Raw genomic sequence first — 24708 nt, 5'->3', positions numbered from 1 at the left:
GTATGAATGTGCCCAATGCTGAATTGGTAATGGTGTTTAAGTTCTTATGCCTTTAGAAAGTATTCTGAATATTGTTCTATTTCACCTTGTCAGTTGTTTCTCTGACTTTTGGCAGATTCTAATGTAAATCTGATATTTCTGATAATGATCAAGAAAGAGCTAACACCTTGCATCCACCTTACTTTTCCCTTCCTAATACTAATTTCCTTTCTCCTCCTTTTTGTGAATTCTGTTGTTCGTGGCTCCTTAGGATTGGTGCAAAAAATCCCACAACCAAATAGCTGTTTTTGTTCCAAATTTAAAAACTCCTAAGTATTTTTGATGGAATTTTGTATAACATGAATGTCACTACTAGTATAAACATAAAGCTGCATATGATTGAGATGAATGAAGAAAGTAAGGAGATATTAAACAATTAAAAATGTGATTAAGGCTATCCTGTCATTAGATGTGGTTCTGATTAAAATTTAGTTTAAATCCTGATTATTTTTAGTTTTTAATCTTTACAGAACCCCATAAACATAACAAAAATAAAGTACTGATTAATATCAGGGGTACACTACTTTATCAATATTGAAGCACATTTTTTAAAAAAATCAGTGTGATGCACTACTTTTTAAAAATATTTTCTGCTTCTTTTTGAATACTCAGTTGAAGTTATATAGATTGTCCTTCAATTATTTTGACAATATTAAGTGTTTGATTAAAAAAGCTATAATTATAACATAAAAGCAAACGTACTAAGATTTCTTGCTCCTCTGTTGCTTAGTTCTCTGCTCCCCTATCTCTTGGTTCCCATATTTGCCATGTAATGCATTCTGTTCTCCATTGTATATGTAAAGCCAGGAATTCCACCACTGTGTCTAAGTATTGAAGATATTTATATTTTATTTATTTATTATTAAACTTCTGTGCTGCCCATCTCGCCAAAATGACTCAGTGAATCCAACATGAACTTCTTTGGGAATGAATTGGCACAAGCTTTATTTTGCTGATCCGAATAAAGAACATGGCTTCACCCTGTCTTGTCAAAATGGTCCTACCATAGTCCACCGAGTGAGATTAAGTTGGAGTCTAAGTATAGCAACTATATTGATAAATACTCATCTTATGTTCTAATGACCAGAAAAGGTCTTTAGAGAATATTCTAATTAACTCCTTGATTGTCTCCATCCACTTTGTAGGTTGTCTTCATTTTCAATTTCCCTTGGGGTTTTTTTTTTTTTTTTGGATCTATCATCTACTTACATGCTAAGACCCGTTACTTGCTAATCATTGCTTTAAGACAGTGCTTCTCAATTATTTTCTTTCATGCCCCCCCTAGGAAGAAGAAAACATTTCGCGCCCCCCGCGCGACTGTAAATAGTATCATTTGTCTATAAAATTGTTATAAGTACACCTCTGCATAACACTGTATCCTTATTAACGTATAAGAGAATTAAAAAAGAAAGAAATGTGGATCAATTTACAACAAAGAATAGCTTTATTAACTGTAGCAGAAAAGAGAGAGAGAGAGAGAGAGAGAGAGAGAGAGAGAGAGAGAGAGAGAGAGAGAGAGATTATATCTCTCTGAATAAATATTCAGAAGAATCTATCCACTATAGATGATTGCTCTTTGCAGAATTACTATAGCTTTGTGTCCAAGCGTAGTTAGTTTAGCACTGTTTTGATAAGGCCTAAAAAGTGGAACTTGAATACGCTTAGGATTGTAGATATAAAACAAAGGGAAAAGAATGAACTTTCAGTTTTGTTCAAATAGTTACATATGCTCTGATAGAAAGACATTACCACTTTCAAGGACAAAGTTCTCTGGCTTCCAAACTCCAAAAATCGGCTGCAGAGAGTCTTCCAGCAGCGGTGGCTCTAGGAGGGTGCTTTATGGTTGTGGGTTGGCTGCTGGAAGACTCTCTGTCTGGAAGACTCTATATCCAAAAGACTCTCTGTCCAGCAGCCAGCCCACAACCATAGAGCGCACTCCTAGAGCAGCCACTGCTGGAAGACTCGGCAGCCGAGTTTTGAAGTTTGGAAGGCGGAGAAGAAGTTATGCTCGTGAGCGTGGTCACCTCATGGCAGCTTCGCTCCTGACAGTCAAACGAGGTCGAACGAGCCCCCCTTTACGGAGCCTCGCGCCCCCCCTGGGGGGCACACCCCACTATTTGAGAAACACTGCTTTAAGAGAACAGTCAATCATTATTTGGTCCAGGATTAATTGATTCAGTGTTCTTGCAGTCCACCACAACTATATCCAGACATTTCTATCGTCTTTCCCTTGCTGTTTTTCAGGACTAAGATTTAATTACCATACATTGCCATCTTGTTGCTAGGCTCTTTGCTCTTTATTTTAATAGAAGTGCCCTTATCCATCATGATCCTATCTAATTTTGACATATTTCTCCCAAGAATTCATATTTTCTTCAGTTTGCCAGCACATTGTCCATCTCAGAGAATGAAATCATCCTCTACTTTTACTTTGCCATCAACTAAACATGTTCGCATAAAAATATTGCATTTAACTGTTGGAATAATTAAGAATAATTCAAAAAGCTCACTTTTCAAGTTTTAGCTTTCTTAATGAGGCTTTAAGTCATTTTTTTCAGCAAATGAAATAGCACGCACATACTAAATACTAAATTTATTAATGCTAACATTAATATTTGACCTCCAGTTTTGATTCCAGCTGTTATCTCTTCCAATTTGTAATTTGCTCTGCAAATTAAACAGTATGGTGCCAGTTAAACAATATGATCCACCCTCTTTTGTATTATTCCATAATCTGAACTACTCTGTTTCTCCAAATATAGTTCTTATGGTATCACTTCATTTTTACTTCATTCATTATAAATTTTCATTAGAAAAAATACTTATAACTTTAATATATTCCATATTGTAGCATGAGGTATACATTAAAAGGCCTTCCTATGTTATTTTAGGGATGCCATGGCTCAGTGGCTAAGATGCTGAGCTTGTTGATCAGAAAGGTTAGCAGTTTGATGGTTCGAATCCCTAGTGCCGCATAACGGAGTGAGTTCCCGTTACTTGTCCAAGCTTCTGCTAACCTAGCAGTTTGAAAGCATATAAAATGCAAGTAGAAAAATAGGGACCACCTTTGGTGGGAAGGTAATAGCATTCTGTGCGCCTTCAGCATTTAGTCATTTAGGCTACATGACCATGGAGACGTCTTCAGACAGCATTGGCTCTTTGGCTTTGAAACAAATATGAGCACCACCTCCCTACAGTCGGGAATGACTAGCACATATGTGCGAGGGAAACCTTTACCTTTGTCATTCATTTATTGATGAAATTAATGAGCTGCATTTAATGAGTTATCAGAGATGAGTTATCAAAAAAATCAAATATTCTCAAAACTATATAAAAAGTATTCAGATTTGTATGGATCAGAGAATTGAAAAAAGAAAAACGATTTCAAATTATGAATGAACAATAATATTTTTCAGATTTTTTTTTTAAATGAAAACATAAAGTGCAAGAAAAATATGAAGTAGACATAAAATACAACAAATAATAGCACAGGAGAAAGATTTTTTTTTACTTCTTTTCATTTGAGTTGATGCTGATATAACTCACTTACAATCTAGAAGGATGATTTTCTGCCTCTGAATCAGTGATATTTTTATTCCCATACAACTAAACCATATCTCCAATATTTTATGTTTCCCGCTGAGTACGCAGGATAAAAACCTGCCTCAAACCATTCTGCATTTGTAGAAAAATACCGTAGTAAATGTGTGAATTTATATTTTAACATTTATTGTTTAATATTATTTCCCTATACACAAATCATATGGGTATTAAGATTATGTTGAATGACATGCATCCCTTGGTATTTCTGAATATCCTGTTACACGAAAGGTGTAACTGCACACATATTTTTGGATTAAGGATTATGGATTTATGCTTGTTTTGCTAAAGGCTAGTCCTGGTTTCATTTCTTTGTTTTTAATTCTATTTCACTATGAAGTTTTGCACAGCAGGGTCCAGATCCTGGCTGGGAAGTTTCTGTGCTACTGTAATTCTAATAAAACGGTATCATGTTAGCTAGTAAAAAAGTGTTCTGTTTCTATGGCATATACAGGAAATTGGCAACATATTGTTCCAATGTGGGAACATATGTTTTACATAGTTCAGTAATACAGTACTTTTCATGGTCTGCTTGAATGAAAATAGGCATGCCTGTTATTCCAAGGTATATGGGACTTTTAAATCGGCTGTATTTAGAAATTGCATATTGCACAGTTCTCATTCTTTCTCAGATGAAGTTTTCGGGATTGACCCAACATCTTTTCCCATTTTTCTCCTTGCAAAGTATCACACACAATCAGATCTCTTGTTTGTTGTCCTTGATCTTTTTTTTAAAAATCACTCATTTTTTTAAAGAACACAGTTTAACAAAATCGCCATAAAATGCATAAATTTCATGCAGAAAGCAGACTGGATTTGAATAAGCAATACACAGCCCCAGCTATCTTTAATCCCCCCTCCCTTTCCCTTGCTCCAGTGTGGCAGCATTGAAGCTCCAAGATGGCTCTGGCCATATCAGCTTTATGGTTCACATTTTAGTTCCTGAGCACAGTTTTATGCACATATTTGCCTTTTAGTATATGGAGATAACATATACCAAAGGAAGGATGAGAGAGAGTACAATTATGACCTTCCTCATCACATCCATGAAGAGCTTCTAGAAATTCCTGGATACAGTGGGAGTATAGTTTCTGCTTTGTCTTTTGTTATAGAAATGAAAGAATAAAGAAGCTCCTAGAATTCGTTAGCTAAACCTTGGCATCACTCTCATTCCATAAAGGGGCCTATATGAATAAAAAACTGAATATAGTACTTGTAAAAAGAATCTTATGCTTCTACAACAGTGGTGGGTTCTGGATTCCATTCCAACCAGTATGGATGCATTGATGCATTGCAGCATCAAATGACGCTTCCGCATGCCTCTGCGACGCTCTAGCTGCTTGGTGGAGTGTCGCGCAGGTGCCGTACACGCAGTGCACGGAAGCGCCAAACGCTTAAAGCACAGGTAAGGAGCTTGGGCGGGCGGGCGGGCCCTCCGGAGCACTGTACCGGAACGGTTCCTGGTGCTCCGGGCAGGATCCAGTACGCCCATACCGGAGTGTACCGCCTGCAACCCACCACTGTTCTACAGGTATGAGCTCCCTTCATTAGTTTTAACTGTATGGTGTTTAGAGACAGAGGCTAACTAACACTTTCTCAAAAGTCCTACTACTATTCCGTACAGCAACTGGCAAATGTGTGTGTGTGTGTGTGTGTGGGCAGATGCATGCATCCACACAGAGATAAGATTGCTTGGGGGGGGGGGGATCTGAGAAATAAAAATTAATAGAAAAGAAACCTGAAAAAACTTTCCTGCCGACAAAAAATGTAAAGTTAACTAAAGTAGTATGAGAAGAATGCCAGTGTTCTCAAGACCAGAGACTTATTATTGGAAAGTTTGAAAAAAGGTATAAATTGGATTGAAGTAAAATCTCATAGAAGACCAAGATATGCAAGATTCTATGGCAGCCATTTCCCCAACTTGGGACCTTCTGCATGCATTAGAACTGCAAAACTCAGAATTGCCAGTTGGCATATCTTATCTCACATTGACTAGAAATTATGAGAGTTGTAATTCTAATGTCACCTGAAGAGAGCTAAGTGAGTAAAGTTTGCCAGACTAACTAAGGCAGGGGTATCCAAACTTGGGAACTTTAAGACTTGTGGACTTCAACTCCCAGAATTCCCCCCAGAATTCTGGGAGTTGAAGTCCACAAGTCTTAAAGTTCCCAAGTTTGGACACCCTTGAACTAAGGCAGTGCTTCTCAATTATTTTCTGTCATGCCCCCCCTAGGAAGAAGAAAACATTTCGCGCCCCCTCCCCCGCGCGACTGTAAATAGTATAATTTGTCTATAAAATTGTTATAAGTACACCTCTGCATAACATAGCACACCGGTCTTTCCTCCTCTCCCACCGTAGTCACATGCTTTCTTTCCTCTTTCCCTCTTACTTGTCTATCCTTCCTTCCACCCTCCCTTCCTCCTTCCCTTCCTTCCTGCCTCCCTTCCAGTTCCCTCCTTCCTCTTTCCCCCTGCCTGCCTGCCTTCTTTCCCTCCTGCTTATCTATGCTTCCTTCCTTCCTTGCACCTCCCTCCCTTCTGCCTGCCTGCCTTCTTTCCTCTTTCCCTATCCTCCTATCCTTCCTTTCTCCCTCACTCCTTCCCTGCCTCCCTTCCAGTTCCATTCTTCCCTCCTTCCTTCTGCCTCCTTCCTGCCTGCTTGCCTTCTTTCCTCTTTCCCTCTTACTTGTCTATCCTTCCTTCCACCCTCCCTTCCTCCTTCCCTTCCTTCCTGCCTCCCTTCCAGTTCCCTCCTTCCTCTTTCCCCCTGCCTGCCTGCCTTCTTTCCTCTTTCCCTATCCTCCTATCCTTCCTTTCTCCCTCCCTCCTTCCCTGCCTCCCTTCCAGTTCCATTCTTCCCTCCTTCCTTCTGCCTCCTTCCTGCCTGCTTGCCTTCTTTCCTCTTTCCCTCTTACTTGTCTATCCTTCCTTCCACCCTCCCTTCCTCCTTCCCTTCCTTCCTGCCTCCCTTCCAGTTCTCTCCTTCCTCTTTCCCCCTGCCTGCCTGCCTTCTTTCCTCTTTCCCTATCCTCCTATCCTTCCTTTCTCCCTCCCTCCTTTCCTGCCTCCCTTCCAGTTCCATTCTTCCCTCCTTCCTTCTGCCTCCTTCCTGCCTGCTTGCCTTCTTTCCTCTTTCCCTCTTGCTTGTCTATCCTTACTCCCTCCTCCCCTTCTTCCCTCCCTCCCTGCCAGCAGCTCCTCCAGCATCCCAGCTGGAAGCAGCAGCACAACAGTCGCCGTTACCAGGGGCGAAGGGGTGGGGGTGGCAAGATCGGGCGACCGCCGCCCCTTTGTCCCTTCCCCAACAGCGGCTGTTGCGCTTCCGCTTCCAGACGGAATGCTGGCGGTGGAGCTGCTGGGGGGGAGGCGAGCTACCTGCATAAAGACGCCGCCGAGGGCATGGCAGAATATATCCCGGCTTGAAGTGGCAGCGCTGGGGACTGCTCAGAGACTCATCAGAGCCGCGGGCTGGAGCTGTGCAAAAAGTCTGCTTGGGCTGGGTGGGGGGGGGAAGGGAGGGAAGCCTGGGACAGCCATGCTTCCCTCCCTCCCACCCCCGCCCGAGCAGGCTTCTTGAGCAGCTCCAGCCCGCGGTTCCAATGAAAATCCACAGTGCGAAGTGCTGCCACTTCCAGGCGGGATATATTATGCCTCGCCCACGCCGCCGCCGCCGTTGCACCCAGATGGAAAGGGAGCCTTCGCGCCCCCCTTTACGGAGCCTCACTATTTGAGAACCGCTGAACTAAGGAGATAGAGGAATGTTGTGACTTGGTCTGCTACTGAATATAGTAGCTGTATTCTCCTACCCATAGTTCCTACTGTTTACTGTATACCTGTATATTGCACAGATCAGAAAGAGGCTGAAAAAATGTCTATAGACTCCTCATATCATAAACTGTTTCAACTCCACCCCTCACGATGCCACTAAACGACATTGCGTGCCAAAACAACTAGACACAGAGACAGTTTTCCCCCTCAATCCATCACTTTGCTGAACACATAATTACCACAGTACATAGTACATAGTCATAGTAGGACTATGGATCTTTACTCATGTAGTATGGCTGTATTATTATTATCCTTCTCATCTATTTTATACTAGCTTCTCTTATTAGTTATCAGTATTATGATTATATTATTTTGTTGTTTGTATGTACAATGACAACTTATGTACCAGAGACAAATTTGTTGTGTGTCCAATCACACTTGGCCAATAATATAATACTTTGAAGCTGTGACGTGCGGTGAGGTTTATGACTGGTGGGGCTGGTGACGTCATCAAACCGCGTGGTTGCTCCGATCGCACGGGCGCAGCCCAAACGGAGAAGTTTCTCTTCTCAGAAATGTCTTCTCAGTGGAGCTCCTGAAAGGGGCAGGCAGGCTGCCGCAGCTCCACTGAGAAAACATTTCTGAGAAGAGAAACTTCTCCTTTCTCCTCCTTCCCTCCAGCCCCCTTCTAGCCCTGATGATGTTACCTAGGCATTTTTTGCATCGGGCGAGCCCGGTATCCTTGCAAGGGGAATGGGACCACGTGTGCAGGCGGCGCCTCAGTGCACAGCCTCAGATTAGCACAGCCGTAATCCCCTTCCCCTGCACACGTGGTCCCATTCCCCTCCTTCCTAAGCCAACATGAAGGGGACCGCGACTGCGCTGATCTGAGGCTGGCATTGAGGAGCCGCCTGCACACGTGGTCCCATTCCCCTTGCAAGGATCCTGGGCTCGCCCGATGCAAAAAATGCCTAGGTAACATCATCAGTGCTAGAAGGGAATTGGCAGGGAGAAGGAGGAGAAAGGAGAAGTTTCTCTTCTCAGAAATGTCAGAAAGGGGCAGGCAGGCTGCAGCAGCTCCATTGAGAAGAGATTTCTGAGAAGAGAAACTTCTCCTTTCTCCTCCTCCCCCCCCCACCCCCCTTCTAGCACTGATGATGTTACCTAGGCACTTTTTGCATCGGGCGAGACCGGGATCCTTGCAAGGAGAATGGGACCACGTGTGCAGGCGGCTCCTCAGCGCACAGCCTCAGATTAGCACAGCCGCGATCCCCTTCCCCTGCACACGTGATCCCATTCCCCACCTTCCTGAGCCAACATGAAGGGGACTGTGGCTGCGCTGATTGAGGCTGGAGCTGAGGAGCCTCCTGCACACATGGTCCCATTCCCCTTGCAAGGATCCCGGGCTCACCCAATGCAAAAAATGGCGAGATCGGCACACTTGGGGCTGCTGCTGAGATGTCCAGGGAGGCTAAACCAAGCCGCGCGCCTCTCCCAGCCACTTTCGCGGCTTCCCGGAGTATTTTTTTTTATTTTCATGATGAGAGCGGTGAGGCTCCGCCTCCCCTGCCTCCACTGACTGCACATCACTGCTTTGAAGGTTAATCAGTATAATAGAATGCTATTATACAATATTATTCTACTGTACTGATTAACCTCTCTTAACTTGTCAATTTTAAGATATATCCCAATGCTATTTTAACAAAGTGAATGAAACCTTTCCTTCCTCACAGAAGTTCATTTTTTATTTAAAATTTTTAAAAGAAATGTGATTTTTAAAAGATTTTACGAAATGATATGAAATGTAGGTAATTTTTAAATGATCTAGTTTCTTAATTGTCCTTCTGTTCTATTCTAATAAATGTAATCCCCCCTTTTGTGTTCAGATGTGAGGAGGAAAATCTCCCCAGAGATTAGCTGCTTTTATAAATTGGCACTGGCATTTTTCATATTCTTATTATTCAAGAAAAATAATACATTCATTTACCTTTAAAACAAGAATACCAGATTAGAGTTCTGTAATGTGTTAGAGGAAGCAAAATTTCTTAAAGGTTATAATTGATATTAACACTGAGAAGCCAGATTATTATTAATAGTTTAGCATGTAATTTTCATGAGTTATCCATTTATTTCTTAGTTTCTTTTTTTCCTGCTGATCTTTTATGTCTCATGAATTTATATGTCTCATTTTTCTCAGTAGGGAGGAATAAGGGGAAATATTTTCCTACAGTAGTTTTAAACACTTTTAATAGATTTTGGCAGATGAAAAGAACTATAATGGTGTTATTGTGGTTGTATAAGAACACCAAAAAATTGTATACAGTAGATGAACAGAACTACAATTCCTATACCCTGCTTCCCCGAAAATAAGACCTCCCCGGATAAAAAGTCCAATTGGGCTTTTGAGCACATGTGCTAAAATAAGCCCTCCCTCGAAAATAAGCCCTTCCCTAAAATATTTAACCGCATGTGCAGCTGGTCTCAGCCATTTTCTGGGGGGGAAGGGGGGAACATACCCCACGTGCCCCACATGCACCTGCCATCCATGCGGAACAGTCCCTCGGAGTCCGTTCCTGCAAACCCTAGCTACTGCGCCCCTTCTCTTAGTGTCGGCCGCAAAAAGAGTGGCAGGCTCAGTGACACTAGGGCTGGCAAGAGTGTGTTAGAAACAGAGACCCTCTCTGGATCAGCTGATCCACAGTCCGTGGCTTAAGGGGCCTCCTGCACCTCAAAAATAATAACACCTCCCCCAAAATAAGGCCAATTACTTATTTTGGGGGTCAAAAGAAAATAAGATCCTGTCTTATTTTTGTGGAAACATATGTTACATTCAAAGTCTCAGAAATCCAAGATGTATAAAAGTTCCTCTTTTTTCCTAATACACTTATTTTATTCCATTTTATTTTAGTCCTATGGAATAAATGAATAAATGTAACTTACTTGTTTTTTCATTAAAATGCATAGGATAAGCAAAAACATAGGAAATAGTAAATCAGAAGAAATCCAAAAAGACATTGAACTAATTCTTGAACAAGCATTTTTGAGATTCACTTGTTAAAAGTTTATTGACAAGTACATTAATTGACATACAGGTATAGGGCTAAATAATTTAATACATTTCTTGAGGACATTGATTCTCTGTCAATAGAACCATAACTATTACTGATATTTTTGTGGAAATATTCACGTGTTTAAATGGGATGAAAGGAAGGAGAAAGGGAAAGCACAGGATAGAAAAACAATGAAAGGCAGATAGGAAGTCCGTTACGTTCAGGTGTTCCTCGTCTTACAACCACAACAGACCCCAAAATTTATGTTGCTAAGTGAGACAGTTGTTAAGTGTGTTTTGCCCCATTTTACAACTTTTCTTGCCACAATCGTTAAGTGAATCATTGCAGTTGTTAAGTTAGTCACATGGTTATTAAGTGAATCTGGCTTCCCCATTGACTTTGCTTGTCAATGTTGCAAAATGTATGAAAAGTGGGTATCACAGTGTAAATTCAATTATTTGACAAGTAACTCAAAGTGCTAAATATATCCAACAAGCCTTCCTGCTCCTATTTTTCCCACACAATCCTGTGAAATGGATTGGCCTATTAGTAACTGGAAAGGAGACTACTAGGAAATGATCTCTGTGCTAGATTGGGGAATTATATACAGATAGATGATGATAGATAGATAGATAGATAGATAGATAGATAGATAGATAGATAGATAGATAGATAGATAGATAGATAGATAGATAGATGATAGATAGATGATAGATAGATAGATAGATAGATAGATAGATAGATAGATGATAGATAGATAGATAGATGATAGATGATAGATAGATGATAGATGATAGATAGATAGATAGATGATAGATAGATAGATAGATAGATAATAGATACAAACTGAAAAAAGCAATGAGAAACAATTATCTTAGAAACAACAAGGAAGATTTCAAATAATGATGTGCTGTTGACTTAGACAAGTTTTATCTTCACTCAATTCTGAAAGGTCTGCAACCACCAGATGTGGAAATAATTCATTTATCTTCATTTTGGTCCCCATAGATGAACTTATTCTAATATTTTCTCCTCTGTTTTTCTCTCTTATCAGGAGAGTCCATAATTGTTATAAATGCCGTCAGTGCAGTTTTACAGCACTTGACACACAATCCTTACTGGAACACTTCAACACTGTGCACTGTCAAGAAATGGACATCACCACAGCCAATGGGGAAGATAGCCATGGGATGGCGGCTGCTCTCAAGGAAGAATCCAAAATTGACCTGAAGGTTTATAACCTGCTCAGTTCAGATCCTAAAATGGGGGAGCCCATCTTGGAGAGTGTAGTGAAGAAGGAAAAGATGGAGGAAAAAGAAGGATCAAAGGAGAAAAGTTGGCCTGATGGGTCTAGCGATGATCTTCGTGGTACAACTTGGAGAGGAGTAGACATTTTGAGAGGAAGCCCATCCTATACCCAAACAAGCTTGGGCCTTCTGACCACGGTGTCGGTTGTTCAAGAGCAGCCAAAGACTTTGAGGGATAGTCCAAATGTAGAAGCTGCTCATCTCGCAAGGCCTGTTTATAGCTTGCCTGTTGAGACCAAGGGATTCCTGCAGGGCATGCCCCAAGGAAGCGGAGAAAAATCTGGACCACTTTCTCAGCCGTATCCTGGATCTGCTGATAACAAGTCAAAGGATGAATCTCAATCCCTTTTACGGGTAGGAAATTCTGTTTTTTGTTTATATTCTTCCTTCTTTCCTTCCTTCCTTCCTTCCTTCCTTCCTTCCTTCCTTCCTTCCTTCCTTCCTTCCTCCCTCCCTCCCTCCCTCCCTCCCTCCCTCCCTCCCTCCCTCCCTTCCTTCCTTCCTTCCTTCCTTCCTTCCTTGTTAAATGTATATTTCTGATGTTTGCTTTTCAAAATATCCCAAATACCTAAGGAGAGTGTCAGGTAATAATTTCAACACAGGCCTGTAAAGTTGTTTATACTGGTTGTGGTTGTGATTTTTGTTTGTCTTTAAATTTGGTTGTGCTAAATCAGGAATTCCTGATGATTTTGCAAGATAAGGTTACATTTGAAATGTGAAAATCCAGAACTCCAGAAGGCTGAACATTTGTACAGAAAAGCATCTCTTTACCTTCTGCATTTTAACAGTTTAGTTAAGCAAGCCATCATTGGATCAAATAGCTGAAACTATGAAAACTGAATCATAATAATGAAAACTAAGACTGGAATTAAAGAAATAAAGCACAGTGTGATTAAATATAACATTTGATGCTTGCCTGGTTCTGTTGAACATTGAAAAAGCTAAGGAGGCAAAGTTTTGATATTTTATTTTTTTGCTGCTTGTTTTTTTTATCATAGCCTTAACCAAAATTTACAAGCACTTTTTTTTAGGTGTAATTAACTGTGGACTCTTATTCATTTTGCTGCCTCCTTAACAACATGCCCATTGTTGTAGAGAAAATGGTCTTATGAAATAGCTATAAATTTCAGATTAATGGATGCAGAATGTATAATGTAACATCTGTAGGATAACCTCAATTGGTGGCATATTTTCTAAGTACAGCCGTATTGATAAGTAGACAATCAATTTGCTGTAGTGATTAAGGCACCAGTCTAAAAACCAGGAGACCGGAAGTTCTAGTGCTGCCTTAGTTACAAAGTCAGCTAGTTAACTTTGGGCCAGTCACTCACTCTCAGTCCAAAAAAGAAGGCAAGGGCAAACCACTTCAGCAAATACTGCCAAGAGAACTGCACTGACTTGCCCAGGCAGTTGTCAGGATATAAAACCGACTCGAAGCAAGCATACAATATGACTAAGTAAATGGCAGAACACCTTTTTTCTGATTTTGAGAAAGCGAAGCAGGCCTTAATGGAACTATCAAAGCTGTAATGCAGATTAGAAAATGGAAAATGAAAAACAAAAGACAGAAGAAAGTAAGGATAAAAAGGCTTGACTGTTGCCAAGAAAACTTCATAGATACCTTATTATCAAGAGCCAGTGAATTTTTATTCAAAGGAAGTTACTACCTTTGATTTAAGGAAATGATAAGTAAGACACAGTATCCTCTAGATCACTTTTCCCCAAAACTGGAAGATATTGGACTTCAATTCCCAGGAATCCCTAGCTGTCATGGTTATTGCTAAAAATGTGAAGTCAACGTTCTCAAAATAACTTGGAGATATGCCACAGTAGAGTGAGCACCAAGTGCACACCAAAAGAAATTTTCTTAATTGAAGGAGAAATAAGATGCACTATGAATGTGTTTAGGCAGCTTGTGCATCTTTGTTGTAGATTCCATTTGTTGCAAGCTTTTGTTATTTCTTCTAGGGTTTTTTTTTCTGTTTGCTTGTTGAGTCCAGTCATATAGTGCATTCAATAATGCATTATCCAAGCATATTTCAAATATAAACTTTTTTTGAAACTGTATATACTCCCCTTTAATGCTGCTTTTGCCACTAAACTACATGTTATTTTAAAAAAAAAAAGACTGAAAGAAAAGGAAATGATTGTTTGTGTTTATGTATTTTTATGTGTGTTTATAATAGGCAACTTCAAGTAAATGTTATATTGCTTGAAAAACTAATGCCCACCTAAGTAAGATTTTCAAAAGACAATTGGCCTCCAGAGCAGGAATTTTTACAATCTAATAGTTGAACAACCTAATTTGCTCTACAAATTAGAATTTTCTTTTTTGGGATGGGGGTGGGGGGGAAGGTCTTTTAAAACTCTGGCCATTTCCTGACTGGGTCTCTTCCAGCTCTGTAGAACCAAGAATTAAATGGTCATGCCAGCTCTGTTCATAACTTGTTTTTTAATGCCCTTTCAGGATTTTTTTGTTCAATATAGAAGGAGATGCTCTTTTCTATCGACAAAAAATAGAAAAATATATAGAAAAAAAATTGCTAGAATATTTAAATATTATAGGCTTAACACATTTTTCCTGATAGCACCTGCATCCATTGACTGCTTTGAAGACTTTTTATAAAGTAAACAGACAAATGTAATTATTCTTGCAATAAACATATCTATTGACAGAAAATATCACCAGAATGAAAGATTGGTGCATGATGATATGAATCAAAGTTGAAAAGATTGCTTACATAAATATGTGTATTCATTGAGTACAGGAAGTACAATATCCAACTTGGGATGTATTGTTTTATTTATTTAATTTTCTTTCAATAGCAGCTGAATGGAGATTTAGGTTATTCTCTATGTGGTTTTTCAGCTACCCTTGTCAGTGTGTATGTAAAAATAAACTATGGACTTTATATGTATTTGATTTCCCCTTCATGACCACCCAAATTTGTTTTGCTGTGGAAGGAAAGCTCATAAGCATTACTAAAATACCTCAAGACAAATCCAATTTGGGAATATCTAAGAATGATTTTCAAATGGTTGAAGTGAAAAAAGCTTTAGTTAAGGGAAGCTTGAGTACCGATTATATGCCGAATCTCTCTAAAGCCCTATTTTTGGACTTTGCCTCAAGTATAAGAATGCAGAATATCTTTAATGCCCTATTTTTGGAGCCTGCCTGAAATATACAGAATATTCATATAACAGAATTCAAGCTAGGCATGTATCAATTTGGTTCATTCATACCAAATGTGGAAAAAGAATTTAAGGCTTTGGAAATGTTAGTTGTGAATAGCAGCTAATAAGACCTTTTTTCCCCCTTCAGGGTTGAAGTAAAGGTCTATTGTTAGCATTATTAGTTTTCCTCCGCAAAGTTCCACCATTTCTAATAAATTCTGCTATGCTACTGTTCAGGATCTTACTAGTAGCAATTCTTTATTATTGCCAGCACCTAGAATTTTGCATTTCAGATGAAATTTAATTTTCAAATTCTAACTAGAATTTGTGGAGTTTTAAAAACAGTATAACAAAAAAATTGCCAATTTAAAGTGCTAGTAACCATACTAAAAAAACTCAGAATTATCTGGGTACTTTACCAAAAGGAATTATGAAATTGGGTAGGATTGAAATCTCACCTGCAATTTACTAAGAGAAAATTTCTGTCATGATAAATAAAAAAAATAACAATTATTAGCAAGCAATTACTAACAGAAACATATCTTTTAATCTAAAATCAGTTTTTGAAATTTTGATATATTTATTTTGTGCATTGAAAGGTACACATAGCTTTGGGTTCACAGATATGTAGCTTTAAATTGGGTTTGTATAAATATGTTTTATTGAATGAACATTGGCTTCCTTTGCAACATACTAAAAAACAAAATCAACAATAAAGCAGGTTATTATTGGTATCTATTAGGACACAGTCTTTAGGTTTGCATTAATTTACTTTTTAAAATTGTGGTTAAATCTTAAAAGTAGAATAGATTTTCTCCATAAATTTATACCCTCCTCTGCAGAATGGCCAAAGGGGAAAAGAACAGGTCTTATTACCTTGTAAATAGAAAGATAGAAGGAGTTGAAAATATTTCTTAATTGTGGCTTATTTGATTCATGATTAATCTGAACCATAATTAATGAAAACCACAATTTTGTATGCCTCAGACTATTCCGAATATCTTCAGATCCGAATGGAAATATGAATAAAATTAGTCAATTTTCATAAATATTTTAATGGCGTCTGTTTTCCAAGAATGTCAGTACATACACATTGATTCCAGGATATTTTGGGAGCATAAAGTATCTCCCAGCACATTATAGTGTCAACAGTTCTGTCCTTCTTTACTTAAATTTGGATTTATCTTTTAAAGGTCTGTTAATACAGGATGAGTCTATTGATATGCAAAAATGTTCTTCTGAGTGGGGGAAGAAAAGATTTGGCGGCTGTTCTAGCCCAGGCTTATAAAAACAATGTTGTTTACTGTTTTGCGATCTCTTTCTGGGCAAGCACATACTTTTTGCTAAGCTTGATTTCAAATAAAGTTGCCTCACTAATTAGATGTAGCTTTTACATAATGTTTTCCCTCAGTTCTTAAAGAATATAAACACACAGTTGCAAGCAGTACAGATGGAGGAGGAAGAACTCAGGTTGAGAAAGTAGGATTTGCCTAAATCTACTCTGCAAGGTGAAAATTAAACCAAAAACCCCTTAGTTTAGGTATGAGCAGGCACCATTCCATTAGCTCCATGGTCATCTTTCCTGGCCATCTGGCACACAAACACACATACACTTCTACACTTCAACTATATTTCCACAAGTGCTTCTTATCCAGCCTTTTAGACTTTTTAAAGGAAGCTATGGCTGCACTCCAGTGTTCTTGTTTTTTGCTAAACAAAAAGGTCTAATTAAAAATTGAATGAAATATCTTGTGAGCTTCATGGAATGCAATTTGCATTTTAAAATAAATTGCAGGTGAAAATTATCTCTATCTATCTATCTATCTATCTATCTATCTATCTATCTATCTATCTATCTACATCTATCTATCTATCTGTCTGTCTGTGTCTTGCATGCATACATGCATTCTGTAAAGGTGTGTAGAAGCACATCAGCACACACAAACACACTGTGATCAAAAGTCATAGTCACTCGGGGAAAATTGCTGCCACTTTCAGTTGAATAGAAAACAGGCTGCAATTTTGCCTGATGCTACAGGAACAGATTAAATGTGCACCTAATAATCATATTCTGATTCGGTGATCAGTAAACAGTGCATTTTGTGAGACATAATGACAGTTTAGAACAATTAATCAGTGGAACGACTTGCCTCCTGAAGTTGTAGGTGCTCTAACATTGGAGGTTTTTAAGAAGAGATAAAACAACTATTTTGCCTGGAATGGTATAGGGTTTCCTGCCTGGGGGGTTGGAGTAGAAGACCTTCAAGGTCCCTTTCAACTGTTATTCTGTTACCATTTTGATTTTCATTATTTCAATCTTAAGTAAATAGGTAAGGAATATTTTATACTGTTCTTTTGTTTTATATGAAAAGATGCTGGTTATTGGACCCTGAAAGAAACAGTGCACCTGATTTTAATTCTGATGAAAAAGGAGCTAACTTTCCCCCCTTATATGCATTACATTAGTTCCTTCTTTATATTATATGTATCTGACTTCTCTAAGAAGAATGGCCTATGCATAGAAAACTAATGCCGTTAGACTTCGTTGTTTTAAATTAGAAATCGGCAAGATGGTATATAAGGTTTAATGTATTCTTGGAACACTATCAATCATGTTGTCAGTGTTCAAAATATCATCCAGAATTAAATCAGAGTTCAAGACATAACTTTCATCAAAGTTCCAATTTAATAAGACAGACATGTGGTACATCTGTGGAAACCCAAATCTGAAAGCTTCCTAGGTTTCCACCCAGTTGAAAGTTCATGATCTTGTCCCCATACTCACAAGTTCATCACATGGTCCAATCTTCCTCTGCCACGCTGACATTTCTACCATCTAGTTCTGGTGAGATGCAGAGACAAAGAATGACCTTGATTTCTAGAAAGGATTTTTTTATTATTATTTTGAAAACAAACACATTCTACTTACTATTCCTCCCTCCCAATTCCCCACTAATTAACAGCATAGTAAAGAAAGAGAGAGTGAGTGTGTGGCAGGCCAAAGATCTTAAAAGGAAATATAACTGCAGGCCTGACACATGTATTCCTTAGGATAAATGTAAGTGGGGGAAGCAATACCTATTTTCCTGGGAATAACCCCACTGAAAACAGGTAAAAGGGATTATGTATGAAAAAATATGCATATGACTGTATGATTAGAAGCACTTTAATTTTAACTGCATTGAGATCCTTACAGGTAGTAAAATAATTCCTATAAATATGAGGGCATACAGATTTGCTTCTCACAAAATATAAGCTACAACACTTTAAATGTATATATTAATGTACCTGAAAGGTGGTATAATCACTATATATATTTTGCAAGCATCTAGTTTCAGTTACTTATCAACTATTACTGATGACAGTATAGATATATGTGTGTGTATATAGCAGAGCAGTTAAAGACACCTATTTTAAACGATTGAGAATTGGTTTATGACTTAAAACAGTCTCTAAATTTGCACATCTTCGTTATAGATCAGACTTATCTTTTACTTTTGTTTAGACCAGTGGTTCTCAATCTTCCCAATGCCGCAACCCTTTAATACAGTTCCTAATGCCTGTGGTGACCCCCAACCATAAAATCGGTGTCTCAGTTCCTAAGACCATCGAAAATATGTGCTTTCCGATGGTCTTAGGCGACCGCTGAGAAAGGGTCGTTCGACCCTCAAAGGGGTCTCGACCCACAGGTTGAGAACCACTAGTTTAGACAGTCTTTGCAGTGTCTGTCAAACCTTGAGACCTTTAAAAACTTTGTCACTGAAAAAAGGAATATCTGAAATAGTTTCTCTTTAGCTGCATTTCATTTGTCCTTGCCTTTTACTTTGTCAGGAAAGCATTTATAGTCATAAAGTAGTCTGTCAAACCAGCCTTCTAATTAACAGAAGGAACTCAGAAGGTGTTATGCAGGGTCAAAACACTGCCCAATTTTTCAGCTTTGTTAAAAGCACCTGTTTTCACAGCTCAGTGTTTGAGAATATGTGCACATTAATTTCTGAATATAAACTGCACCCTGAAAGGGGTAACACCTAACAATGGGAGTGTTAATGAAACTGATTGGAGACATTTGCTGTGTTGCTTGATGTTTCTGAATTTAAAAGAGGACCCATTGTATTGAATTGCAGGAATGTGAGAATATGCAAGAAGTTGAGGAAAGAAATGATTTCTTAAGTGCCTTCAGTAACAACTGGAATTAACTGCATGCAAATTAATGTATTGCATCACTTTTTGCAACTGAGAAATCAAAGACAGGCAGAAAGTACTTATTTAAAAGATGCTGCTTGCATAGAGCAGTAGTATTTTTTTGAATATGTAAACACTCTTTAAGTAGACATTTGTTGAATGCCTGGATTATCAACTTTATGCTTTATAAATTATGATTTGGATATTTACTTATTTAATATGTTTTAGGAAGAAATGTATATGTAAATGAATTAGGTAATAAGATAATTATTTGGGTGTGGTGCTATAACAAGGTATGGATATTACATCAAAAAGCTTGAGGAAAAGGTGAATTGCTTTTCAAAACAACAGTTGAATGTAATTTGAATTGGATTAATTTACTGAAAAAAAGTATTAAGGGTGACTTGATAGCAGTGTTCCAATATTTGAGTGGCTGTTATAAAGAAAGAGGGGGTCAATTTGTTTTCCAAAGCACCAAAAGGCACGACAAGAAAAGATGGATGGAAACTAATCAAGGAGAGAAGCAACTTAGAACTAAGGGTAAATTTCCTAAAGTGAGAACAATCAACCAGTTTTCAGAAGTTGTGAGTGTTCCATCACTGGAGGTTTTAAAGAAGACATTAGATAGCCACTTGTCTGGAATAATATAGGGTCTCCTTGCTTGTTCACGGGATTGGACTAGAAGACTTCCAAGATCCCTTCCAACTCTGTTCTCTATTATTTGTTACATGATTTGAGATGTCAGACCAAAATGGATTTTTTTTTTAAAAAAAAAGCCACCTGTGATACCCTAAGAAAGGATTGGAGAAATCTACCTAAGTGTGTATATATGCCAATACTTGTGTGCTGAGCCACATTGCTATGGCAGATTTCCAATCCTACTATGGCCTCTGCTGAGATTTCCCAGTTTGTGCATAATGTTAAACTGTAATGAGTTGGTTTGTACCACATGCTAAACCAAAAATAATTATTCATGTTATGGCTTAGCATTAAGTCTCAACACGGCCTAAGTTCTAAACTTTTGATGTGTTCGTTTTCCCCAATTGAATACTTTTCACTCCTCTGCTCTCTTTGTACATGTTTCAAATGCTTAGAAATTTCTTGTTTGATATTTTGGATTAAGGTTTAGGAATATTTCCTTTGGTTACGGTAAGTACATCTTCATGTTGATAGAAATCAATTTTCCCTTCAGATGTATTGGATATAGTTCCCATAACACTAGCAGCAATCAATATAATGTTGGTTAAGGTGATGGAAGTTTAGCTCCAACACCAATGAAGTCTCATATTGGATAAAGATGTTTTTAAATCATATTCTTACATCTCAGAATTTGTCTTTTAGCATTTTTGAGGGCTGGGTTGTTTTTGTTTTGTATGGAGTGGTGGAATGGTTAAGATGTTGGGATAAGGCCAAGAAACTTTAGGTTTAGATCCATTCTTGGCCATGGAAGTTCATTTTAATTATTTTGGCCAATCAAATCCTCTCATAGTTATGTGGAAAAATGGATGAAGGGAGCTTTATGTCTGTCTTATTAAGTTCCTAGAGGAAAGACAGAATATCTCAAATTGCTCATTATGAATGGGATTGAGACACAAACTTAATGGAATTTGTGTTAAACATGATTTTGAAAGTCTGTAATGAGTTAAACATCATTTTGGAAGCCTGTAATCTTGGACACAGATGCCATTTTTAAATTTGTAACAGTCATATATGTTCAAATGGGAAGCCTGAATACTTCAAACTAATTTTAGTTAGGTGGGTACAAATCTTTGCTGTTGTTACTCCTGCAAATAGATTCTGATCACAGCTGTTTCAGTAAAAAGAGGCAGAGAAAGAAAAAAGACTGTGACTCATTTGTGCTATATTTGCAGAGAATGAGGAAACTCAACCACACAGACTAGGGAATGAAAAAAAGCAAGAAAAATGTAGTTGCATATTTTCACTTGTATATTTGAAATTTTTAATCTACATGTTTTTGAAGATACATCTTGGCCAAACTTTTGAATCTATAAGTGAAACTCGAAAAATTAGAATATCGTGCAAAAGTTCATTTATTTCAGTAATGCAACTTAAAAGGTGAAACTAATACGTATATGAGATAGACTCATTAAATGCAAAGCAAGATAGTTCAAGCCATGATTTGTCATAATTGTGATGATTATGGCTTACAGCTCATGAAAACCGCAAATCCACCATCTCAGAAAATTAGAATATTACATGCAATCAATAAAACAAGGATTGTACATAGAAGAATATCGGACCTCTGAAAAGTATAAGCATGCATATGTACTCAGTACTTGGTTTGGGCCCCTTTTGCAGCAATTACTGCCTCAATGCGGTGTGGCATGGAAGCTATCAGCCTGTGGCACTGCTGAGGTGTTATGGAAGACCAGAATGCTTCAATAGCAGCCTTCAACTCTTCTGCATTGCTCGGTCTCATGTCTCTGATCTTTCTCTTGACAATTCCCCATAGATTCTGTATGGGGTTCAGGTGAGGACAGTTGCTGGCCAATCAAGCACAATAATCCCACGGTCATTGAACCAGGTTTTGGTGCTTTTGGTAGTGTGGGCAGGTACCAAGTCCTGCTGGAAAATGAAGTCAGCATCCCCATAAAGCTCGTCTGCGGAAGGAAGCATGAAGTGCTCCAAAATCTCCTGGTAGACGGCTGCATTGACCCTGGATTTAATGAAGCACAGTGGACCAACACCAGCAGATGACATGGCTGCCCAAATCAACACAGACTGTGGAAACTTCACATTGGACTTCAAAAATCTTGCAGTGTGTGCCTCTCCATTCTTCCTCCATACCCTGGGTCCTTGGTTTCCAAATGAGATGCAAAAGTTGCTCTCATCAGAAAAGAGGACTTTGGATCATTGAGCAACAGACCAGGTCTGTTTTTTTGTAGCCCAGGTAAGACACTTCTGATGTTGCTTGTTGTTCAGGAGCGGCTTGACAAGAGGAATATGACATTTGAAGCCCATGTCCAGGATCCGTCTGTGTGTAGTGGCTCTTGATGCATTGACTCCAGCCTCAGTCCACTCCTTGTGAAAGTCCCCAACACTTTTGAATGGCCTTTTCCTGACAATCCTCTCCAGGCTGCGGTCATCCCTGCTGCTTGTGCACCTTTTTCTTCCACACTTTTCCCTTCCACATAACTTTCTATTAATGTGCTTTGATACAGCATATTAGGAACATCCAACTTCTTTTGCAATTACCTTTTGAGGCTTTCCCTCCTTATGGAGGGTGTCAATGATGGTTTTCTGCACAACTGTCAGGTCAGCAGTCTTTCCCATGATTGTGATTCCTACTGAACCAGACTGCGAGACCATTTAAAGGCTCAGGAACCTTTGCAGGTGTTATGGCTTAATTAGCTGATTAGAGTGGGCACTTTGAGCCTAGATTATTGTACCTTTTCTCAATATTCTAATTTTCTGACATTGTGGATTGGGGTTTTTCATGAGCTGTAAGCCATAATCATCACAATTATGACAAATCACGGCTTGAACTATCTTGCTTTGCGTGTAATGAGTCTATCTCCTATATTAGTTTCACCTTTTAAGTTGCATTACTGAAATAAATGAACTTTTGCATGATATTCTAATTTTTTGAGTTTCACTTGTACACGTTTCTGAAAACATGAAGATACATGTTTTTGAAGACAGTGGTGAAGATTTCTGAATTAGCCTGTACTTGCTAGGCAGAAATCAGGCATCATGAATATAATTTTTGAAATTGTACTTAATGAATTTGATGATGATGACGGTTAATTTGTTCTAAAATGTTCCGTGGATAAAGCGGTGTGATTTGTTCTTGGGTTCAGGATTTGTTGTGCTACATGAAGGCAGTCAAACTGTTTTCCAATGTAATGTTTCTCTTCTTCCCCCTTTAAATTTCTTCAATAAACTTATCAGGCCAAAGTGGACTCTCTTTAATGAAAACACAAAAGACATAAAAATGTGTTGGTATTAAGACCCTCTGAACCCTCGAATAATTGTCTTTCAGTTAGTTGAACAAAAGTGATATTCTTTTGAGGCTACGTTGTGAAGCATCTCTGGACTTACTTTTAAAGCAAATCAAAGTTAACAATAATAGGAGCAATACCAGAAAAACCTATGTATGTCAGCTTGTACTTCTCAGAGTCATAATCTCTCCTCATTGACCCTTGATTAAAAGGCTTTAAGGTAGACACCACAAGAGAAAAACAACACAGAAATAAAAAGCTAGCTTAAGATATAATTATTTCAGCTGTATAAGGTACTTAATACATCTAAATATTTATATATCTGTTATGCATATGCCAGCAGTTGTCTTTCATGTTTGTGAATCGTGCAAGGTCCTTAAAGCTGGGGAGGGATAAAAGGAAGAGAGCTTTGCCCTCTGCAATATGCAGTTTGTCTATTTTCACCATGTGGATCTTGTTTTGCCAGCAGACACTATCATTAAAATGTGCATACATTAGTGTAGGAAGCTGGCTGTACCAAAGGACACCAGTGGTTTATGTAGCTCAATATTTTTAACCCTCAACAGATGAACCTCAACAGAATTTCAGTCCCAACACCACCAGTGAAAGATAGAGCAATATTGAGTCCTTCCACCTGTATAGTATGACCTTAATTAACTTATAAGCAAGTACAAACAAGATTTCATTTAGGGCAGTTTACATTGTGGACAGTGTTGAAATTTCAGTAGGTAGCTGAAAAGAGATTGGGTATGAATGTGATGTGAAGGGGGGAATTATGAAAAAAAAAATGGACAAAGTGTGAGAGAGGCTGCAATCCAGTGTCATGCCAAAAAATGGCTTTGGATAATTATTTTGGTGAAAGAGAATTGCTTCCAAAATTTATTTCAAAGGCAAATGATCTTTGGTGAAATTCTGGTGGATGGATTGAGGAGTTCTTGCATTTGCTTTATTTATGAGGTGGCCAAGACATATTCATGTTAATATCCATTTGGTTCTGTTAAAATCTTCTTTCAAACAAATCACAACTGCCCTAGCCAGCGATAGCGTAGCAAGATGACAGGAATGCATAATGACACAAAGGATGCACCTTATCCCTTGAATCGTGGAGTTAACAAGAACATAATATGTGTCATTGGTGTCATGACATCGTTACTCCTTCCCCTGTAAATGCCTATATTTGTGGGCTTCAAAAGTTAGACTTTGTGAAACAACTCTTCTCATTGAACTTCTTCAGATCTGGAAAGGTGGACCATTGGAGAGAGGGCTTCAGAGTATATAGAAAGATGCCTAGCAGAAAACGACACCGGTGACTCCTTATGGCTGCCAGCTAAAGAATAAGCTGAAACATACGACCCCCCAAAAAATTCAAAACAGAATAACATAGGAGATATTTCTCAAAGGGGAAAAATGCGAAATTCAAGGCAGATTATTGTACTCTGATACGTTGACTGGACGTGTCTCGGCAAGTCTTAGGACCAGCACTAATGACTTTTTATTCTCCTATCAACTCTACAGTTTAACCCTACACAGTATTTTTCTGAAAACCTTTCAATAGCAATAGCAATAGATCTTAGACTTATATGCTGCTTTACAGTGCTTTACAGCCCTCTCTAAGCGCTTTACAGA

General features: G+C 38.5%; 1 protein-coding gene across 5 annotated transcripts in view; it reads left to right on the top strand.

Moving 5' to 3' along the window:
* The window catches only part of TRPS1 (transcriptional repressor GATA binding 1), a 277918-nt gene that overhangs the window by 108021 nt on the left and 145189 nt on the right, over window positions 1–24708 (top strand). For all 5 annotated transcript variants that reach the window (XM_081950845.1, XM_081950844.1, XM_081950846.1 and 2 more), the window contains one exon: window positions 11512–12118. In XM_081950845.1, coding sequence (XP_081806971.1) covers window positions 11512–12118 — 607 coding nt within the window. The remainder of the gene's footprint in view (window positions 1–11511; window positions 12119–24708) is intronic.

The sequence above is a fragment of the Natrix helvetica genome (genome assembly GCF_964273705.1).
Source record: "Natrix helvetica genome assembly, chromosome: 4".
Classification (NCBI taxonomy): domain Eukaryota; kingdom Metazoa; phylum Chordata; class Lepidosauria; order Squamata; family Natricidae; genus Natrix; species Natrix helvetica.
The sequence above is the reverse complement of the archived record's forward strand: the minus strand, read 5'-3'. Positions and strand labels throughout refer to the sequence as shown.